The 20,479-nt window shown below is 40.0% G+C and overlaps 2 protein-coding genes across 3 annotated transcripts; both read right to left on the reverse strand.

Annotated features, from left to right (window-relative positions):
* Positions 1 to 2,999: 2,999 nt before the first annotated feature.
* Positions 3,000 to 9,600, reverse strand: LOC133653654 (protein lifeguard 2-like). Of its 2 annotated transcripts, XM_062053182.1 has the most exons (13): positions 9,411 to 9,600; positions 8,252 to 8,342; positions 7,473 to 7,542; positions 7,304 to 7,392; positions 7,130 to 7,194; positions 6,973 to 7,026; positions 6,858 to 6,908; positions 6,721 to 6,760; positions 5,443 to 5,480; positions 5,200 to 5,287; positions 4,997 to 5,092; positions 4,873 to 4,926; positions 3,000 to 4,775 (listed from the first exon to the last, which is right to left on the reverse strand). In XM_062053182.1, exons 2-13 carry the CDS (start codon positions 8,267 to 8,269, stop codon positions 4,626 to 4,628), a joined length of 813 nt encoding a protein of 270 aa, XP_061909166.1. In that variant the 5' UTR covers positions 8,270 to 8,342; positions 9,411 to 9,600; the 3' UTR covers positions 3,000 to 4,625. The 2 variants fall into 2 exon arrangements, with proteins under 2 accessions (XP_061909166.1, XP_061909165.1); XM_062053181.1 differs by lacking the exon at positions 7,473 to 7,542 and having other exon boundaries at positions 9,411 to 9,599.
* A 4,058-nt stretch (positions 9,601 to 13,658) lies between these two features.
* Positions 13,659 to 16,018, reverse strand: LOC133653013 (molybdate-anion transporter-like). Its single transcript, XM_062052000.1, has 2 exons — positions 15,863 to 16,018; positions 13,659 to 15,573 (listed from the first exon to the last, which is right to left on the reverse strand). The coding sequence occupies exon 2, from the start codon at positions 15,496 to 15,498 to the stop codon at positions 14,056 to 14,058; it is 1,443 nt and encodes a 480-aa protein (XP_061907984.1). The 5' UTR covers positions 15,499 to 15,573; positions 15,863 to 16,018; the 3' UTR covers positions 13,659 to 14,055.
* Between the last annotated feature and the right edge of the window lie 4,461 nt (positions 16,019 to 20,479).

Consider the following 20,479-nt stretch of genomic DNA (forward strand, 5'->3'; position numbering starts at 1 on the left):
TGAACATCATTCAATTATATGTAAGACTTTAATATACGTATACGTCATGAATTACCAAGAATACGTCATTAGGTCTGGTCCTGTGGTTAGACTAGGGCTTTTCAAACTGTGGCACAGCCTACTCTCATTTAATTATAATAATATTGAAGATAATAATATTAATAATAACGCTATTTTTTTTATTATTATTTTTATTTATTTTATTTTAGATAGAATAGAATGGGATGAACAAATTTTAAAAAATACGTTTTCTTGAATAAAAAAGAAAGTAAAACAATATAAAAACAATTACATAAAAAATAGTAATAAATGAAAATGTTAGTGGACCAGCAGCACACACAATCAGGTGTACTTTAAGGACTGTAACCCTTGCAGACTATATTATTTTATATTGTAGGAACCAGAAGTTTTTAGTAACGGAAAGAGACAGCCCTTTTTGTGTAAATGAGTGTGGATGGGGGAGGTTTTTTTGGGCTTAATGCACTAATAGTAAGTGTATCTTGTGTTTTTTATGTTGATTAAAATTTTAAAAAAATAAAATAAAAAAATAAAAATATATTATAACGCTGTCAAATGATTGTTTTTTTACAAATCAGATTAATCCATTTTTGTTTTGTAGGTAAAGGTGTTTTATATATTGTGCTTATGAATTAATGTTGCTGATCAGTTTGAGGCTATAATTGAGTTTTTTAAATTTTTTTTATTCAGTATCAAATGATTCAAGTCGGTCAAAAAATGTTTATAGTTTAAAGGATACTTTTTATTTTATTATTTTAGGCAAATTGATTCACTTTAAATATTTTCTGTGATAGACTTTATAAAGTTATTTTTTGTAAATTGATCTTTATTTATTTTTTATTTTCTTTAATGTGAATAAGAATGCAATGTTTTGCATAGGTGTACTTATAATCATTTTATAGAAAAATTATACTATTTATAGTCACCCCTTCTTCCTGGGGTTGGCGTAACAGCAAATAATTGAGAAGCACTGGATTTATCACACTTTTAAATTTGGGTTAGTCAGGATTAATCAGGTTATTATTTGCTTGCATAGTTTAAATTTACTTTAAAAAAGAGCCCAAAATTTGGACACAAATGCAATTTTATTGTCAGAATGTCATGCTGGATCATTTTTAAAATGTTTTAAAGAAGTTCCTTCTTGTGTATTTTGAAGTGAAATTTGACAGTGAGCACAACAGTCAAAGTCTCCTCATTCATATATGTGTAAGCATTGATCTGATCACTGACCACATAACCCCCACCACCTTTCAGGTAATTCACTGTTAAGGTAAAGGTGCATGTCTGGTTAAAACTAAATTGTGAATAATCTGCGTATATACATGAATAATACGATACTTTTTACTGATTAATCGCATGAGTTAACTTGCTAATAGGGTCTGTGCCCTCCCTTACTACTTAAAAAGCATATTTTCTGTAATTTTGAGGAATTTTCAACTCACCCCAAACTCTGTCCTTCCCCACTTTGGAACTAAAAAATAACCATCAAACCTAATTGAAGTTTGCTTGGAAGGTTTGAAAAATATTTATTTATTTATTTTTGTCAGGATGCTTCACCTTCTAGTCTTCTGGTGCCTCTAAGGGGGACGTGTCCTACTCTTTGGGTGTCCCACGATTCGATTCAATATCGATTCTTGGGGTCACGATTCGATTCAAAATCTTTTTCTTTTTTTCGATTCAACGCGATTCTCGATTCAAAAACGATATTTTCCCGATTCAAAACGATTCTCTATTCATTCAATACATAGGATTTCAGCAGGATCTACCCCAGTCTGCTGACATGCAAGCAGAGTAGTAGATTTTTGTAAAAAGCTTTAATTGTAAAGGACAATGTTGTATCAACTGATTGCAATAATGTAAATTTGTTTTAACTATTTAATGAACTAAAAATATGACTTATTTTATCTTTGTGAAAATATTGGACACTGTGTGTTGTCAAGCTTATGAGATGCGATGCAAGTGTAAGCCACTGTGACACTATTGTTCATTTATTTTTATTTTTATAAATGTCTAATGATAATGTCAATGAGGGATTTTTAATCACTGCTATGTTGAAATTGTAACTAATTGATACTGTTGTTGATAATATTCATTTTTGTTTCACTACTTTTGGTTTGTTCTGTGTCGAGTTTGTGTCTCCTCTCAATTGCTCTGTTTATTGCAGTTCTGAGTGTTGCTGGGTCGGGTTTGGTTTTGGAATTGGATTGCATTGTTATGGTATTGCTGTGTATTGTTTTGTTGGATTGATTAATTTTTTATTTTTTTTAAAATAAATTTAAAAAATAAATTAAAAAATCGATTTTTAAAAAATGAGATTTGATTCTGAATCGCACAACGTGAGAATCGCGATTCAAATTTGAATCGATTTTTTCCCACATGCTTATCGTGCTTCAAATGTTTATAGTTTAAATAACCATTTTATTTTTTTTTATTCAGGAAAATTGATAAACTTTAAATCTCTTGTTACAGACTAGAGCCAATGTTAATAGTTTAACATAACATAACATAACTTTATTTTAAGTTTATCTATATTTCTTTTTTCTTTGATGTTAAGGATACAATGTTATGCAGAGGTGTACTTATAACAGTTTTATAGACAAATGATACTAACAGAAAATAACTGAGAAGTACTAATCTAAAGGGGAGGTTTAGTTTGGTGTCCATCCATCCATCAAATTTTGCGCCGTTTATCTGAGTCTGGGTCGCGGGGGCAGCAGTATAAGCAGAAATTCCCAGACTTCCCTTGCCCCGGCCACCTCCTCTAGTTCCACAGGGCAGACACCGAAGTGTTCCCAGGCGAGCTGCATGACATAATCCCACCAGCGTGTCTACCCCAAGGCCTCCTCCCGGCTGGACACGCACAAAACACTTCACCAGTGAGGCGTCCATGCAGGAGGCATCCGTAGATGTCCGAGCCACCTCAGCGAGGTCCTCTCGACGTAAAGGATGTTTGGTGTTTTCATTCCAATAAATGATACAAATCAATAAACAACATTGTTTTATTATATGTTCAAAAACAAAACAGAATTCGCCATTTTTATTTGACTGAAAAGGTGTGGGCTGAAGCATCAACGAGCAAGTCCAACTAGAATACATCGACTCACAGTAAACCATACAAGTGTGGATGCGTCATTTTTGAATAGTTTATGCTCTTGTGTGTATGAGGAAGAACTATATTTCTATCAATGATAGACACATTTGTACATATTCACTCTTTATTAATGTACCACATAACACTACAATGAAATGCAAAGTGAGTGTTCACACTTATTTACACTGCACCAACGTTCAGTGCATTCCAATGCCACTTAACTTACAAATACATGTCATGCTCTGCACTCACACTGCCTGAAATATACTATTCTGTCATAGAAAAATAAACTTCGAATATCATAAATATATAGCATCAGCCCCTTCTAAAAATGTAGGCCTTTGAGAGTGGCACTGTCGTAATGACCACAACAGACTAAACTTAAACAACACAACTTAGGACAATTAAGCAAATAATAAAACATTGATACTTACTGTACAATATTCCCAAATTCAAAACAACCTAACTAATCACTGTCTGCTTCAAACCATTACTTCTTTCATCCTCAGTGCAATGATCAAACAATTGTATTGGTGCAGTCTTATTTGTGTGTCATGCATGATGCAATGCAGGGATATTCAACTACATTGTTTTGGGGGCCACATTTACAGCAACATAAGGACCACGGTGGGGGTGACTTCTCCCGTCACTATTAGTTTTACTTTGTATAATCTGGAGAACCAGAACTACAGTAGACATTTGATTTCCGTTTGTTTTTTTGTCAGTTACAGGAGTGCTCTGCTGTTTTTAAGGACCTTCTGCAAAGAAAACTATTCAAAGATCATCTCTATGACAGCACTCTAGGAACACTACTAGTATAACTGCAAAAGTTGAACAAATGATTACTGACTACATCTGAAGTAAACAAGCTACAGCAACACCTTTGTTACATAAATCACATTACAAAAAATTTGTGTAACTGCCAAAAAGGAGATGACTTAAAGGGGTGCCTTGAAGAATGCCTCTGTTATGCGAATCCCAAGTTTGGACCCTAGTGTTTTGTTTGCTAGCAAGGTTAAAATGTCAATGCAAGGATCTGCCAATGTGTTTGCAGTGGTCAAAGTTCCTCTATACAACAGGAACACTCCTGTGTTTTTAGGAAATTGTTGCAAAAATGTTTTTGTATGGTGTCATTCCGGCGCCGAATTTGACCCCAAGTCCACCGGTTGGAATGCCCTGATTTACTGAGTAGCTCAAATACCTCATAAGTTGAAATCTGCAATGCAACATGCATACTTCAGGCTAAAGACATAAACACAGGTCTGTTGTTATGATTGGAAAACTGCAAGGATGTCAAGCTAAAATACCAAACATGTCCAAAGCATGCTGGAGAGGAAGAGAGATTCAAGACTTGTTTTGTGCAGATATTGAGAGATGTGTTGTATAATAGCTACATCTCACAACTAACCATAATATCAAGGTCAGACAAAATATCTGGGTCCACCAAAACGCTATGACTATTGTTACATACTGATATACTTTACCATTATTTTTTATGTGTGCCTTTTTTTCCATTTTACTCGCGTCTTGTTCCAAAAATCTGGAGGAAGAAGGAGAATATATAGACTATATCCAGGTAGATGTTGAGTGTAGCAAAAATATACTCTTCTGGGCTGATGGTGTAGCGTTTGTTCCCCATGAGGAGCTGGGTGTCAAATGCCAAAAACTGCACAGGATAATAACACACAAACATTTAAAATCATAGGCAGTAATAATAAGTTCTACACACACTGCATGGTCCTAATAGGACACTGTGAACTTACCATGGTGAACAATATGGCTCCCAAAACGGCATAGGTAGTATCCAACCAAGGTACCTAAACGGTGTATATTTTAATAATCATACATAAAACCAACATGGCCTTTTTAGGTAAGAGTTGTACTTACATATTGAAATGGAAGAACCGCAGCAAGCACCAGTCCAGAGATAAACATGACAATACAGAAGATGAGGAGCACACCTTGATATGATGTCACGTCAACCTAGATAGAGCAGGCAAATTAACCTCTGACCTCGAGTTTCAATGCTTTGTAAATATACATGGTATCAAATGTTAATAAATACAAGCAAAGGTAAAAAAAAATGGTACCTTAGTTTGGAAACTCAAGATTGTGACCAGGAGACAGACTGCAGTTGTGATGCCCAAACACATAACCACTGACTTGGTGTTGTAGAAGCTTTGACAACACGCACAAATAAATATGAGTACACGCCAAAAAACAGTATATTCCTGTTTATAAAACTGGTTTAAGACATTCCTAAATGCATGCTATACCACATATGATGCAAAGTAACATACTGTAAATAAATAGGGGTAAGGAGTGAACAGTACCTGGACAACATCCCTGTCATGTAGGATAGAGCAAGTGTCTGTAACAGGACAAAAGACACGTTGAATGACTAGTGATAACTACTTTAGTAAATATTATCTTCAACTATGATAAAAATGTGTTTGCGTGCATAACTAAAAGGTGCATTATTGTAGTTTGCGGTGTTGTAAAATCACTCTCCACAATTCTACACTATAGAAATTAAGTACAACCACTGCAGTAAACAATGTTAAAAATAATAAATAATTGACAGCCTAATTGGTTTTGTGACGAAGCTCTTAACTTGAAACACTTGTACCTCAAATCAACTCTGTCCATTGAAATTAAATGATATCAATTGAATTGGTGCTGAGCCCACAAAAACAGCACACTTTTACCAGAAAAACTAAGTTTTATATTAGAAATATCGGATAAAAAACAATACAATAGAATGTACTACAAACGACTACAGTATGAAGTAATGTACTAATAATGTACAGCATTGGAGAGTGGAATTCTATGTTATCTCCTTCCGGCTGCTTCTTTGTCAAATGTACCATCAGTAGCTTCTCGATAATTTCATGGATAAATGTCCCCCATTTAGCTATTTTAGAATAATGATATTATTTTAATATTCTATTATATTTATTCTGCTTGTGTTGGAAAAACAAACATATGTCCATCTCCAGCTATAAGCTAATACTAGGGAGTAACACCAGATGTTTTGGTTTGATCTTACGGGGTTCACTGTGACATTCGCTACACCATCTAATGACGGGGATGCTTGTCCAATTAAATTTTAGCTTACAACTAAAAGCATGAATATTAGCAATAGACGGCTTTTATCTCAAAACACTCTTAAGTTGGGGCAACCTTAAGTTAAGGTACTGCTACTGTACTGTTTATTTCAGTAGTTTAATCCAGAAAGTGAAACTCACACAGAGTGAAATATTTTAAGAAGGTACTGTATTTCTAAATAGTTTTGATTATTTTAGCCTACAGGTAATGAAACATAACCAAATTCAGTACCTCAATAAATTTGAAAATTTGTCAAAATATTTTTAACAGCTGGGTTGTGCTCCAATTAGCAAATAAACTGCAAAAGCCTGAGCCTTTAATTAATGTCTTAGCCTGTATTGAACTCCTGAAATAAAATAACTTTTGCACGATATTGTAATTTATTGAGATGCATCTGCGTATCCCAATCAGTCAAGGATAAAAAGTTCTGACAAATGCAGCCATCATTTAAATGTAATAAGTAATCAAGAATGATACATTTAGAAGCCTTGTACTGTACTTACAAAGATGGCGAGCAGGATCAAATTCCATGGAAATTGTCTCCTGTAGACATAAGCAAACAGGATTTTTAGTATTGGAAAATATGAGATTATGGCCTTATGCTTACTTTTCGGTCTTGTTAACAATTGTGAGTTTTTACCTCGGTGCAGAGCAGCAAGACAAAGTCAAATATGTCACGAAAAACACTCCGCTGTTGAACAAAAATAAATATTGTTATATAAAAGTGAGATGAATGCACTCATTACAATACTTACTAAGAGGCCCAATACCATCCTGGGTTGGTTTGAATGTAGTCCTTCACTGGATCACTTAAAAAAACAACAACAAGTAAAAGCAATGCTAATATGTTTTAGGATGTCCACTAAGGTGTCCTTAAATACAGAATACTTTAAGTGAAAAGTGCTGACTCACCAGAAAGTGAAAAGAGACACAATAGCAAAGGTCACTAAGAGCTGGATCATCAGGATGGCATAAACCTTCAACAGAATAATCATTGCTTGTCAGTTAAAAAAAAAAAAAAAGGTCATTACACACCTGAGATTGTAACATGTGGTGTCATGATTAAGCTCATTATATTTATTATACCTTACGTATGAAGATCCTTCGGATGTTCCGATCATCCCAAGTGAACTCTGTGAGCGTCTCAACGTCATTGTAGCAAGGTTCACTTGAACCTATATAGAAGATAATTAACAGGAATTTACATGTAACCTTTTCTAGATCTATACATGTACCTTGACAAATGCAGACTCACCAGCCACATTATTAGGTACGCCTGCAAAATCTAATGCAGTGGTTTTCTTTTTTTTTTTTTCATGCCCCACCTAAATTGAAACACTGTTGAGAACATGATCATATGTATTTATCTGTACAAATCACTGTATTACTTTATTTTGCATGCAATCACCTGATTATCAAAATGTGGTCACTGTGAATTGGGTAAATTGGGTGAATTGAAGGTACTTAACCAACAGGAAACAATACGTGAAGCTAGGTATTTTGCAACGTACCCCAGGGATCAATTCTGGGACCAAAATAGCTCAATCTCTATATTCTCACGACAATTGTAAAGTTGAAGTTTATTTCGAACATGAATGCGGTTTCAAAATGATGCATCACATTACAAAGGACTTAAAATTGATATTATTTGCAGGATATACAACCACATTTTGTTTAGAACACAAATAACAGAATCAATTACGAAATTATAAAGATGGTTTAAAAAACAGACTAGCCTTAGTGCAGTTCTTAATATTGTTTTATTTGATGCAACAAGCAATTTTTTGGGGTCATTGTAACCCATTTTGAAATACATTTCTACAGCAGTCGAACTTGAATATCTGCTTGTCACTTTGACCTGATGCCAAGGAAGTTGTCATTCAGTTTGTTGGTAAACAATGTAAATGATAAAATGAAGGGGCAGTTGTTATATCATGAGGCCATTATACTCTACAGAATATTCATATGGTTATACATTTTTTATAACACCCCTGTTTGTAGTTTGCTGATGAGGTTTGAATATACTGTACGTACCTGCAGTAGCTTCCTCATAACTAGGGGGAGATGGGGACACTGAGGACTGCCCACTGGATGAGTCACCGGGGGCCTTGCTGGCGAGCGCAGGCTGAAAAGACAAATAATTTGCAAGAAAAGCAATATTAGTGTGGTCAAGGTAATATTTATTCATTACATACACTACCGTTCAAAAGTTTGGGGTCACCCAAACAATTTTGTGTAATTGCCTTCATTTCTAAGGACAACAATAGACTGTCGAGTTTCAGATGAAAGTTCTCTTTTTCTGGCCATTTTGAGCGTTTAATTGACCCCACAAATGTGATGCTCCAGAAACTCAATCTGCTCAAAGGAAGGTCAGTTTTGTAGCTTCTGTAACGAGCTAAACGGTTTTCAGATGTGTGAACATGATTGCACAAGGGTTTTCTAATCATCAATTAGCCTTCTGAGCCAATGAGCAAACACACTGTACCATTAGAACACTGGAGTGATAGTTGCTGGAAATGGGCCTCTATACACCTATGTAGATATTGCACCAAAAACCAGACATTTGCAGCTAGAATAGTCATTTACCACATTAGCAATGAATAGAGTGTATTTCTTTAAAGTTAAGACTAGTTTAATGTTATCTTCATTGAAAAGTACAGTGCTTTTCCATCAAAAATAAGGACATTTCAATGTGACCCCAAACTTTTGAACGGTAGTGTATGTGTACAATTCTACACAGCTTTGATTGATGCCATGGCATTTATATGACTCATATAAGCATAATTTGCACTTTAATAACATCCAATACTTTTATTGAAAAGGTTTCCTTCCCAAAAAATTGTTTTTAAATGCCAGAGAGATATTCATTTAACAATATGTGCTTGTAGTTTATGACTGGGAGTTATTTGTAAGATTGTGTCCCCTTGATTATAATACAAAGCTTTCAGTATGATGCTACGCATTTGTAGGTCGGTGCAAATTCTAACAATAGTAAACATCTGTGGCAGTATGATACATATTGGCATTATTATCTTTGTAAAGCTATGTTTGGATCATTATGTGCATGTGTACCTACTGTTGACTCAAAAACGCAGGGAAAACACCGATGTCATTTTAAGTATTTGCATGTTCTAGATCAGAGGCTGTTATGTAATAAATCTAGGCCAAAAAATGTTAAGTCGTGATTTCCTACCTTGCCCTGTGTCATGATGCTAGTCAAGATTTTGTATAGTTGATCCACACCAAGTATAAGCGGTCCAACCTGGCTGAACTACAAGATGATGATGGTGTCTCTTCAACACCCTCTCACAAAAATTGTGACGCACAGTGAAAACACAGCAGCAGCAGGGAGGCGCGCATACCCCTCCCTCACCCTCGCAGGGACGTTCTAGCAGCATCTAGTGACGCAGCAGCATACATAACCATGATGCTGGGACTCTAGCACTGAAATAGGCACTGTAGATAAGAGAAGTCCATGGAAGTTTGGAATGGAAAGTGAATGGAAATGAAATTGGTTTTATTTCAAAATGACTATATTACATTACATAGGCTCCAGCACCCTTCGCGACTCCGAAAGGGACAATCGGTAGAAAATGGATGGATGGACAATACAATTTAATTTTGGGGTGTCTATTAATTGAGTTGGTGGAGGTAGATGGCCACACCATATGTTAATACGTTTTTAACACTTGACATGTTTTTATGCAAGTAACTTGTGCTGCTGTAGTCGAATTGAATCTAAAGTAAAGTTCAGTGTTTCTTATCCATAATTGGGCCGCGAGTACGGCCAAAAAATTTGTTTCTCATCTTTGGTCCGTATGGGAACCAGCGGTATTCCGTTGTAATACACTTTTCATAGCAGTAATGACAATTTCAAACAAACAGAAGTCTGGAGCGGATGATTTTTGAGCACAAAAATTACGACTAAAGTGGTGAAGGTGAATCTTGATTTGCACTTTAATTTTATTGAAAGTTTACTTAAAACATTATTATTTTTGTGGTTACACATTTAATCATTTTAGCTCAGCGTAATTGTATGGAAATTCCTTTTTTTCTTTTGCAGTATATTTGAATACTATTTATTTTGTAATCAGCCCCTCTTAAAGGCCTACTGAAACCCACTACTACCGACCACGCAGTCTGATAGTTTATATATCAATGATGAAATCTTAACATTGCAACACATGCCAATACGGCCGGGTTAACTTATAAAGTGACATTTAAAACTTCCCGGGAAATATCCGGCTGAAACGTCGCGGTATGATGACGTATGCGCGTGACGAAGTCAGAGTAACGGAAGTTATGGTACCCGTAGAATCCTATACAAAAAGCTGTTTTCATTTCATAATTCCACAGTATTCTGGACATCTTTTGCAATTTGTTTAATGAACAATGAAGGCTGCAAAGAAGACAGTTGTAGGTGGGATCGGTGTATTAGCAGCGGACTACAGCAACACAACTAGGAGGACTTTGTTGGAGCGCTAGCCGCGCTAGCCGCCGACCTCACCTTGACTTCCTACGTCTCCGGGCCGCCAAACGCATCGGGTGAAGTCCTTCGTCCTTCTGCCGATCGCTGGAAGGCAGGTGAGCACGGGTGTTGATGAGTAGATGAGGGCTGGCTGGCGTAGGTGGAGAGCTAATGTTTTTAGCATAGCTCTGTGAGGTCCCGTTGCTAAGTTGCTAAGTTAGCTTCAATGGCGTCGTTAGCACAGCATTGTTAACCTTCGCCAGCCTGGAAAGCATTAATCGTGTATTTACATGTCCACGGTTTAATAGTATTGTTGATTTTCTATCTATCCTTCCAGTCAGGGGTTTATTTTTTTGTTTCTATATGCAGTTAAAGCACGATGCTATCACGTTAGCTCGTAGCTAAAGCATTTCGCCGATGTATTGTCGTGGAGATAAAAGGCACTGAATGTCCATTTGGCGTTCTCGACTCTCATTTTCAAGAGGATATAGTATCCGAGGTGGTTTAAAATACAAATCCGTGATCCACAATAAAAAAAGGAGAGTGTGGAATCCAATGAGCCAGCTTGTACCTAAGTTACGGTCAGAGCGAAAAAAGATACGTCCATCACTGCCTCTCAAGTCGTTCACTGTAACGTTCCTCATCTACGAATCTTTCATTCTCGCTCAAATTAATGGGGTAATCATCACTTTCTCGGTCCGAATCTCTCTCTCTCTATTGTAAACAATGGGGAATTGTGAGGAATACTAGCTCCTGTGACGTCACGCTACTTCTGGTACAGGCAAGGCTTTTTTTTTTATCAGCGAGCAAAAGTTGCGAACTTTATCGTCGATTTTCTCTACTAAATCCTTTCAGCAAAAATATGGCAATATCGCAAAATGATCAAGTATGACACATAGAATGGATCTGCTATTCCCGTTTAAATAAAAAAAAATCATTTCAGTAGGCCTTTAAGCTTTGATAATATTATTTGTGATTAACACATGCTTTCATATTATTTGTCAAGGCTTATTATTATTATCCTGTTAAACTGTAAGTATGTTAGATATAATTATTGAATATGATTAAAATTAAGATTAGGTTACTAATTCAGTGTTATAATTTCAGTGGGCCTTGGGCCCTTCTGTAGTGAAAAAGTTGGTCCTCAAGGTCATAAAGGTTAAGAACCCCTGGTCTCTTTTTTACTCTTACTATTATTTAGTTAAAATTTTTATAAAAATAACTAGAGATGTCCGATAATATCGGCCCGCCGATATTATCAGCCGATAAATGCTTTAAAATGTAATATAGGAAATTATCGGTATCGTTTTTTAAATTATCGGTATTGGGTTTTTTAATTTTATTAAATCAACATAAAAAACACAAGATACACTTACAATTAGTGCACCAACCCAAAACACCTCCCTCCCCCATTTACACTCATTCACACAAAAGGGTTGTTTCTTTCTGTTATTAATATTCTGGGGCCGTATTTATCAAGCGTCTTAGAGTGCCATTTTACACTTAAGTCCTGAGAATTTGCGAAATTTAGTCCTACTCTCAAACTTAAGAATAAAAGCTATTTATCAACTTTCTTAAGTCTAAGAATCACTCCTACTCTCCACGATATTTAAGAGACCTTCAGAGGTGTCATACGTGGTTAGGAGTTGCCAGCGGGGGATGGCACTGAGGCGAGAGAGACGTGTGCGAACGTTCAGGGAGCGGAAGGATGTCCTGGCTTTGTTTGATGACAAGCAGCTGATCAAACGGTATCGTTTAGACCGAGCGGGTATTATTTTTGTCACAGATTTAATAAGGGGCGTCATCTCATCAGCAACATCACGCTTTCAGTTTCAAATTAGTTGCCTAATTAATGAATTGGAAAGAAAAGGAAACATTTATTTTTGATTCATTGCCAATATTGTTTGTTTGTTTTGTATTATTTTGTAGTTTATTGTCAAAATATACACTCTCATTGTCCACTTAAATATTTCTAAGATATTTCTTTATTCTTAGACAAGGGATTCCCTTCCGTGATTGGTCATTTCTATGGACACAGAAATGACGTCACCTAAAATTCCGTTTACGGCACATAGTAATGTCGTAATTCAGCTCTGAGTGTGACACTTAAGATTCAGTCCTACACTTCGCTGAAAGTGTGAGTAAGTTGCTTGATAACTAACTTTTAAGTGCAGCTTTCAGCGAAGAATTTCTTTACTCATAAGTCAACTCTTAGCAGACTTCTTAGGAGTAATTCTAAGAAGCTTGATAAATACGGCCCCTGGTTCCTACATTATATATCAATATATATCAATACAGTCTGCAAGGGGTACAGTCCGTAAGCACACATGATTGTGCGTGCTGCTGGTCCACTAATAGTACTAACCTTTAACAGTTAATTTTACTCATTTTCATTAATTACTAGTTTCTATGTAACTGTTTTTATATTGTTTTACTTTCTTTTTTATTCAAGAAAATGTTTTAAATTTATTTATTAATTTTTTTTAAAAAAAGGACCTTATCTTCACCATACCTGTTTGTCCAAATTAGGCATAATAATGTGTTAATTTGACGACTGTATACATCAGTATTGGTAATTAAGAGTTGGACAATATCGGAATATCGGATATCAGCAAAAAAGCCATTATCGGACATCCCTAAAAATAACCTTTTATCCTACAAGTGCATTACAATGACAACCAAGGTCAGAAGTGTGATCTCAAACCTGTTCAGTCAATTCATGTTATATAGCCGGAACAGACTAAATTAAATAACAATATTGAGAGTCACTCAAGTCGTATTTTTTCATCCATTAATTTTCTATACAGCTTGTCCTCATTAAGATTATGGGAGAGTGAGAGACTACCCGCCTGAATTTGGGCGAGAGGCGGGCGACATCCTGGACTGGTCACCTGTCATACTACGCTAATGTGCTGCCCAAATGCTCCTAATTATTTTCACATTCATTACTTACTCCTAAATGTAGCTATTTAAAAATTATGCAAAAGGAGATCTCCAAAATCCAACTATTGTAATTTTTATTTTTATTTTTTAAATATTTTTAGTTTTCCTCAGAACCAGTGAGTATGACATATGTGTCACAACGGACCACTCATTTTACATCACTATCCTTTAAGATGCTTTCTGTACAAACTTCATATGAGGAAAAATATATTATGACATACTGTACATATTGTCAATACATATACTCTGTAAAAATGAATTAAATAGCAATAATCATATTTTGGCCAAATTTCATTAGCGATTTGATTGACAAAAACAAGAAGTAACATGGAAAAACTAAAATCTCATCATTGGCATGAACAAAACGTCCTTTTGTTAATAGTTTACTACCCAGTCGCAAAAAATACAAATGATACACGCGAAACATCTACATCTCGCCCTCTCCCTTGGCTCCCTCAAGTCTGAGGTCCGAGTCGTTCCTGCCTATCGTGAACAGACCAACAACAGCCATCAAAGCCGCCAGCATCATGACTGCACAGCCTCCAAACATGTGTCTGGTACCGCCGCCGTCCTCCCCGCCCCCTGTCCCCGACACCTCGCCGTGGAGCGCCAGCAGACCCAGACAGGCCAGCAGGTGCAGAGGTAGGCGGAACCAGGCCAGCACTCCAGCCCGCTTCTCCTCGGGAATCACCCTGCTCTGGAGGAAGCTGACTGCGGGGAAGTAAAGTCCACATGCCAGCTCCAGCAGCAGGAAAGCAAGGAAAGATTCATGCGGTCTTGGTTGTCCTGGCGCGGTGGAAAAAGTTAGCATGTATAAAGAGAAGAAGGCCATCAAAACGGCCAAACAGAGTACATGGCCGGGCTGTAGACGATAGTGTGAGGAGGTGGCTAGGCGGTACATCAAGGAGCCAGCCATACTGGCAGCCATCAGACAGGAGAACACTATTCCCAAAGGAGGTCCGTGAGGGTCCAGTACCGGGGTCCACAAAAAAACAAAGATGTAGAGGACACTTTCAAATAGAGCCTGTACGCCACCCAGGAGCATGACTCTCTTGTCTGAAAGCAAACACCGAAGTCCATCATGGCAGCTGCGTGAGAACCGGGCTTTTGCGGATGGACGGGTCAAACCTCCATTTGGAGCGCCTAGAAGAAGCATCTGTTTGTCACTTTCAGGTCCTTCTGCTTCTTCCTTACCCCAGTCTGTTACCACCACCCAGGCACAGCACAGCAAACAGGGGACAGCCAGGAGGAAGGGCGCCACCGGCCCCAAGTGGAGCCACTCAGCTAGCAAGTTAGCCATTAAGCCAGCTCCCACGGCGAGCCCATGGTTCCACGTGGCAGCTTTGTTGAAGGTGCTGGGGATCCACTCCTTGGGGAAATCGTGGACGTTGACATGCCGTTGGACATACCAGGCCTCAAATGTGGTGGAGAGCAAGGATGTGGACAGACCTCCCAGGATGCGACCTACGATCAAAACAAAATAGTCCCTGGACAGCTTGGTGAGGCAGCAAGCAGAGTAAGTCAGACAGAAGAGCAGACAAGTCTGTCTGCGGCCCAAAGCTTGGGGGAGCCATCCTGAAAAAGGAGCAAACAACACAGAAGAGGCCAAGCCACATACATAAATGATGGCTATCTGGGACTCCAAGAAGCTGTAGTGGCGGTAGAGCTTATACAGGTAAGGACCCTGGAGCCAGTCCGCCCATAGGGCCAACAGATAGGCCCGGAGGAAGACGCTCTGGAAGCGGACGAAGGCTGGGTTGGCTGCAGCCGTCTGAGTCAGCTGAGGTGGGGTGAGACGACGTGCTGCGAGCTCCAGGCCAGCACACAGGAGAAGCAGCAGGAATATGGCAAGGTATGCTGTCACCAACATGGTGTGATAGACTGCACACACTTGAATTCAAACCTGAGCTCTTTGGACGTCTCCTTTCCTGCTAATCCTCAGCGTCTATTGGGGAGAAAAGGAAGAGATGTGGCTAAGTTGCTAAATGGGCGTTTATATCAACAGTTAAGTTCACTATAAAACCCTAACATGTCATTACTATTGTAACAGGGTGTGTACATTATAATTATTGTAAAGAGTGTCGCTAGTTTGACTTGCATTGTTTTTGTCTATAAACTGACGCTAGCATCAAAGCTAGCTAACTTGCGACTACCGATAGCTCTTCAGAAAATGAGACTCCTTTTGTAAAAAAAAAAAAAAATTTTCCTCCATATGGTTTAAAAATGTTTCTTACCGAGCTGTGACACTGTTCCATTGTTGTAACACGAACGACCAGCTGATTCCATTTGTCGTGATAAATTGTTAGTGTGGTTCTTCTACAAAGAAATATGGCTTTAGAAAGAAGACAGCCACTTCCGGGTTTCTTCTTTTGCCACTAGGTGGCAGTCTTGCTTTGTTTACCCTAGATGTGGAGGAGAAACAGAATGTTAATATTTAGTATTTTTTATCTTGTACAACTTAATAGTATTCATCCATACATTTTTCTACCGCTTGTCCCTTTTGGGGTCGCGGGGGGTGCTGGAGCCTATCTCAGCTGCATTTATTGTATTAATTTGTTCAATAATGATACATTTATACAACATAATTACACACATTGAATTCAACTGTTAAACTGTTTGTTTATTAAAAATATACGTTAAATCCAATATAGATTCACAAATTCAGCATGATGTGAAAGATAGTCATGGTAGTTGTTTTTCAGAAATGTTTGCTTCTTTATATGAAGATTATTATTATTATGATGAATGAGAACCTTTCATACACTAGTAGTAGAAACAAAATACAACAAAGTATACTAATAACAAAAGAAAAATAATAACAATACAGTAAAGTACGGATGCTTATACTTTTCACTTCTCAAACACATACAAAATTAAAACAACACATAATGATACATTTTTTCATATCCAAAAAGGAGTGGGAGAAGTGAAACATATTAACGCCCACCCCTTATTCATGAAATAACTACCTAGCTTTTTGTCATTATCATTTGTACAATAATTCATGTACTTGTCTTATTTTAGTAAATTAGTCATATTATTTATCTCAAGCATAAAAACATTTTTTTGGCACATACATATACACTAAGCACATGCGTATAGTACTAAGTGACGGTAACACCAAAAAATAAGTAAATATATACCCAAATAATAATAAAAAACAAAATGTAATAATTATAACACTTTATCATCCCAAGACCCAGAAAAATGCAATTGTTTAACATTAAATAACTGTTAAAACAATATTACTATTTTATTGAATTTAATTGAACAATTCATTTATTCTACTATTAAGATGAGAGGCATAATTTTGTATTAAAACATACATAAATTATTAACAATGTGAAGCAATTTAATAGCATTATTTGCAAATACTCCTCTCTGAGCTGCCACCTTACCGTGGTAGAGGAGTTTGCGTGTCCCGATGATCCTAGGAGCTATGTTGTCCGGGGGCTTTATGCCCCCTGGTAGGGTCTCCCAAGGCAAACTGGTCCTAGGTGAGGGATCAGACAAAGAGCAGCTTGAAGACCTCAATGAAAGATAAAAACAAGGAACCCAGATTTCCCTCGCCCGGACGCGGGTCACCGGGGCCCCCCTCTGGAGCCAGGCCCGGAGGTGGGGCACGATGGCGAGCGCCTGGTGGCCGGGCCTGCCCTCATGGGGCCCGGCCGGGCACAGCCCGAAGAGGCAACGTGGGTCCCCCCTCCAATGGACTCACCACCCATAGCAGGGGTCATAGAGGTCGGGTGCGAAGTGAGCTGGGCGGCGGCCGAAGGCAGGGCACTTGGCGGTCCGATCCTCGGCTACAGAAGCTAGCTCTTGGGACATGGAACGTCACCTCGCTGGGGGGGAAGGAGCCTGAGCTAGTGCGCGAGGTGGAGAAGTTCCGGCTAGACATAGTCGGACTCACTTCGACGCACAGCAAGGGCTCTGGAACCAGTTCTCTCGAGAGGGGCTGGACTCTCTTCCACTCTGGCGTTGCCGGCAGTGAGAGGCGACGGGCTGGGGTGGCAATTCTTGTTGCCCCCCGGCTCGGAGCCTGCATGTTGGAGTTCAACCCGGTGGACGAGAGGGTAGCTTCCCTCCGCCTTCGGGTGGGGGAACGGGTCCTGACTGTGGTTTGCGCTTACGCGCCAAACCGCAGCTCAGAGTACACACCCTTTTTGGATTCGCTCGAGGGAGTACTTGAGAGTGCTCCCCCGGGTGATTCCCTTGTTCTACTGGGGGACTTCAACGCTCATGTTGGCAGCGACAGTGAAACCTGGAGAGGCGTGATTTGGAAGAATGGCCGCCCGGAACTGAACCCGAGCGGTGTTTTGTTATTGGACTTTTGTGCCCGTCACAGATTGTCCATAACAAACACCATGTTCAAACATAAGGGTGTCCATATGTGCACTTGGCACCAGGACACCCTAGGCCGCAGTTCCATGATCGACTTTGTAGTTGTGTCGTCGGATTTGCGGCCTCATATTTTGGACACTCGGGTGAAGAGAGGGGCGGAGCTTTCTACCGATCACCACCTGGTGGTGAGTTGGCTGCGATGGTGGGGGAGGATGCCGGACAGACCTGGCAGGCCCAAACGCATTGTGAGGGTTTGCTGGGAACGTCTGGCAGAGTCTCCTGTCAGAGAGAGTTTCAATTCCCACCTCCGGAAGAACTTTGAACATGTCACGAGGGAGGTGCTGGACATTGAGTCCGAATGGACCATGTTCCGCGCCTCTATTGTCGAGGCGGCTGATTGGAGCTGTGGCCGCAAGGTAGTTGGTGCCTGTCGTGGCGGTAATCCTAGAACCCGTTGGTGGACACCGGCGGTGAGGGATGCCGTCAAGCTGAAGAAGGAGTCCTATCGGGTTCTTTTGGCTCATAGGACTCCTGAGGCAGCGGACAGGTACCAACAGGCCAAGCGGTGTGCGGCTTCAGCGGTCGCGGAGGCAAAAACTCGGACATGGGAGGAGTTCGGGGAAGCCATGGAAAACGACTTCCGGACGGCTTCGAAGCGATTCTGGACCACCATCCGCCGCCTCAGGAAGGGGAAGCAGTGCACTATCTTTTTTTCAATTTGTCGCACTTTCATTATTTTTATTCTGCAAATTATTATATATTTTTTAAAAACTTTTTTATTCGACCCCTTTTACCGTATTGCATTTGCACTATCTTGTTTAGCACATTCATTGTGTATGTTCTTTGTTTGTTTTTTTTTGTTTTGTTTTGCTTAGTTGTTTTTTTTTGCTTTATGCTTTTTTTAACCTGTAAAGCACTTTGGTTCAATTTAAAAGTTGTTGAAAACGTGCTATATAGATAAAGTTGACTTGACTTGACTTGACTATCAACACCGTGTATGGTGAGGATGGTGTTCTGCTGACCTCGACTGCGGATGTTGTGGATCGGTGGAGGGAATACTTCGAAGACCTCCTCAATCCCACCAACACGTCTTCCTATGAGGAAGCAGTGCCTGGGGAATCTGTGGTGGGCTCTCCTATTTCTGGGGCTGAGTTTGCTGAGGTAGTTAAAAAGCTCCTCGGTGGCAAGGCCCCGGGGGTGGATGAGATCCGCCCGGAGTTCCTTAAGGCTCTGGATGCTGTGGGGCTGTCTTGGTTGACAGGACTCTGCAGCATCGCGTGGACATCGGGGGCGGTACCTCTGGATTGGCAGACCGGGGTGGTGGTTCCTCTCTTTAAGAAGGGGAACCGGAGGGTGTGTTCTAACTATCGTGGGATCACACTCCTCAGCCTTCCCGGTAAGGTCTATTCGGGTGTGCTGGAGAGGAGGCTACGCCGGATAGTCAAACCTCGGATTCAGGAGGAACAGTGTGGTTTTCGTCCTGGTCGTGGAACTGTGGACCAGCTCTATACTCTCGGCAGGGTCCTTGAGGGTGCATGGTAGTTTGCCCAACCAGTCTACATGTGTTTTGTGGACTTGGAGAAGGCATTCGACCGTGTCCCTCGGGAAGTCCTGTGGGGAGTGCTCAGAGAGTATAGGGTATCGGACTGTCTGATTGTGGTGGTCCGCTCCCTGTATGATCAGTGCCAGAGTTTGGTCCGCATTGCCGGCAGTAAGTCGGACACGTTTCCAGTGAGGGTTGGACTCCGCCAAGGCTGCCCTTTGTCACCGATTCTGTTCATAACTTTTATGGACAGAATTTCTAGGCGCAGTCAAGGCGTTGAGGGGATCTGGTTTGGTGGCTGCAGGATTAGGTCTCTGCTTTTTGCAGATGATGTGGTCCTGATGGCTTCATCTGGCCAGGATCTTCAGCTCTCGCTGGATCGGTTCGCAGCTGAGTGTGAAGCGACTGGGATGAGAATCAGCACCTCCAAGTCAGAGTCCATGGTTCTCGCCCGGAAAAGGGTGGAGTGCCATCTCCAGGTTGCGGAGGAGACCCTTCCCCAAGTGGAGGAGTTCAAGTACCTTGGAGTCTTGTTCACGAGTGAGGGAAGAGTGGATCGTGAGATCGACAGGCGGATCTGTGCGGCGTCTTCAGTAATGCGAACGCTGTATCGATCCGTTGTGGTGAAGAATGAGCTGAGCCGGAAGGCAAAGTTCTCAATTTACCGGTCGATCTACGTTCCCATCCTCACCTATGGTCATGAGCTTTGGGTTATGACCGAAAGGACAAGATCACGGGTACAAGCGGCCGAAATGAGTTTCCTCCGCCGGGTGGCGGGGCTCTCCCTTAGAGATAGGGTGAGAAGCTCTGCCATCCGGGGGGAGCTCAAAGTAAAGCCGCTGCTCCTCCACATCGAGAGGAGCCAGTTGAGGTGGTTCGGGCATCTGGTCAGGATGCCACCCGAACGCCTCCCTAGGGAGGTGTTTAGGGCACGTCCGACCGGTAGGAGGCCACGGGGAAGACCCAG

Source organism: Entelurus aequoreus, linkage group LG07 (genome assembly GCF_033978785.1).
Source record: "Entelurus aequoreus isolate RoL-2023_Sb linkage group LG07, RoL_Eaeq_v1.1, whole genome shotgun sequence".
Taxonomy (NCBI): Eukaryota; Metazoa; Chordata; class Actinopteri; order Syngnathiformes; family Syngnathidae; genus Entelurus; species Entelurus aequoreus.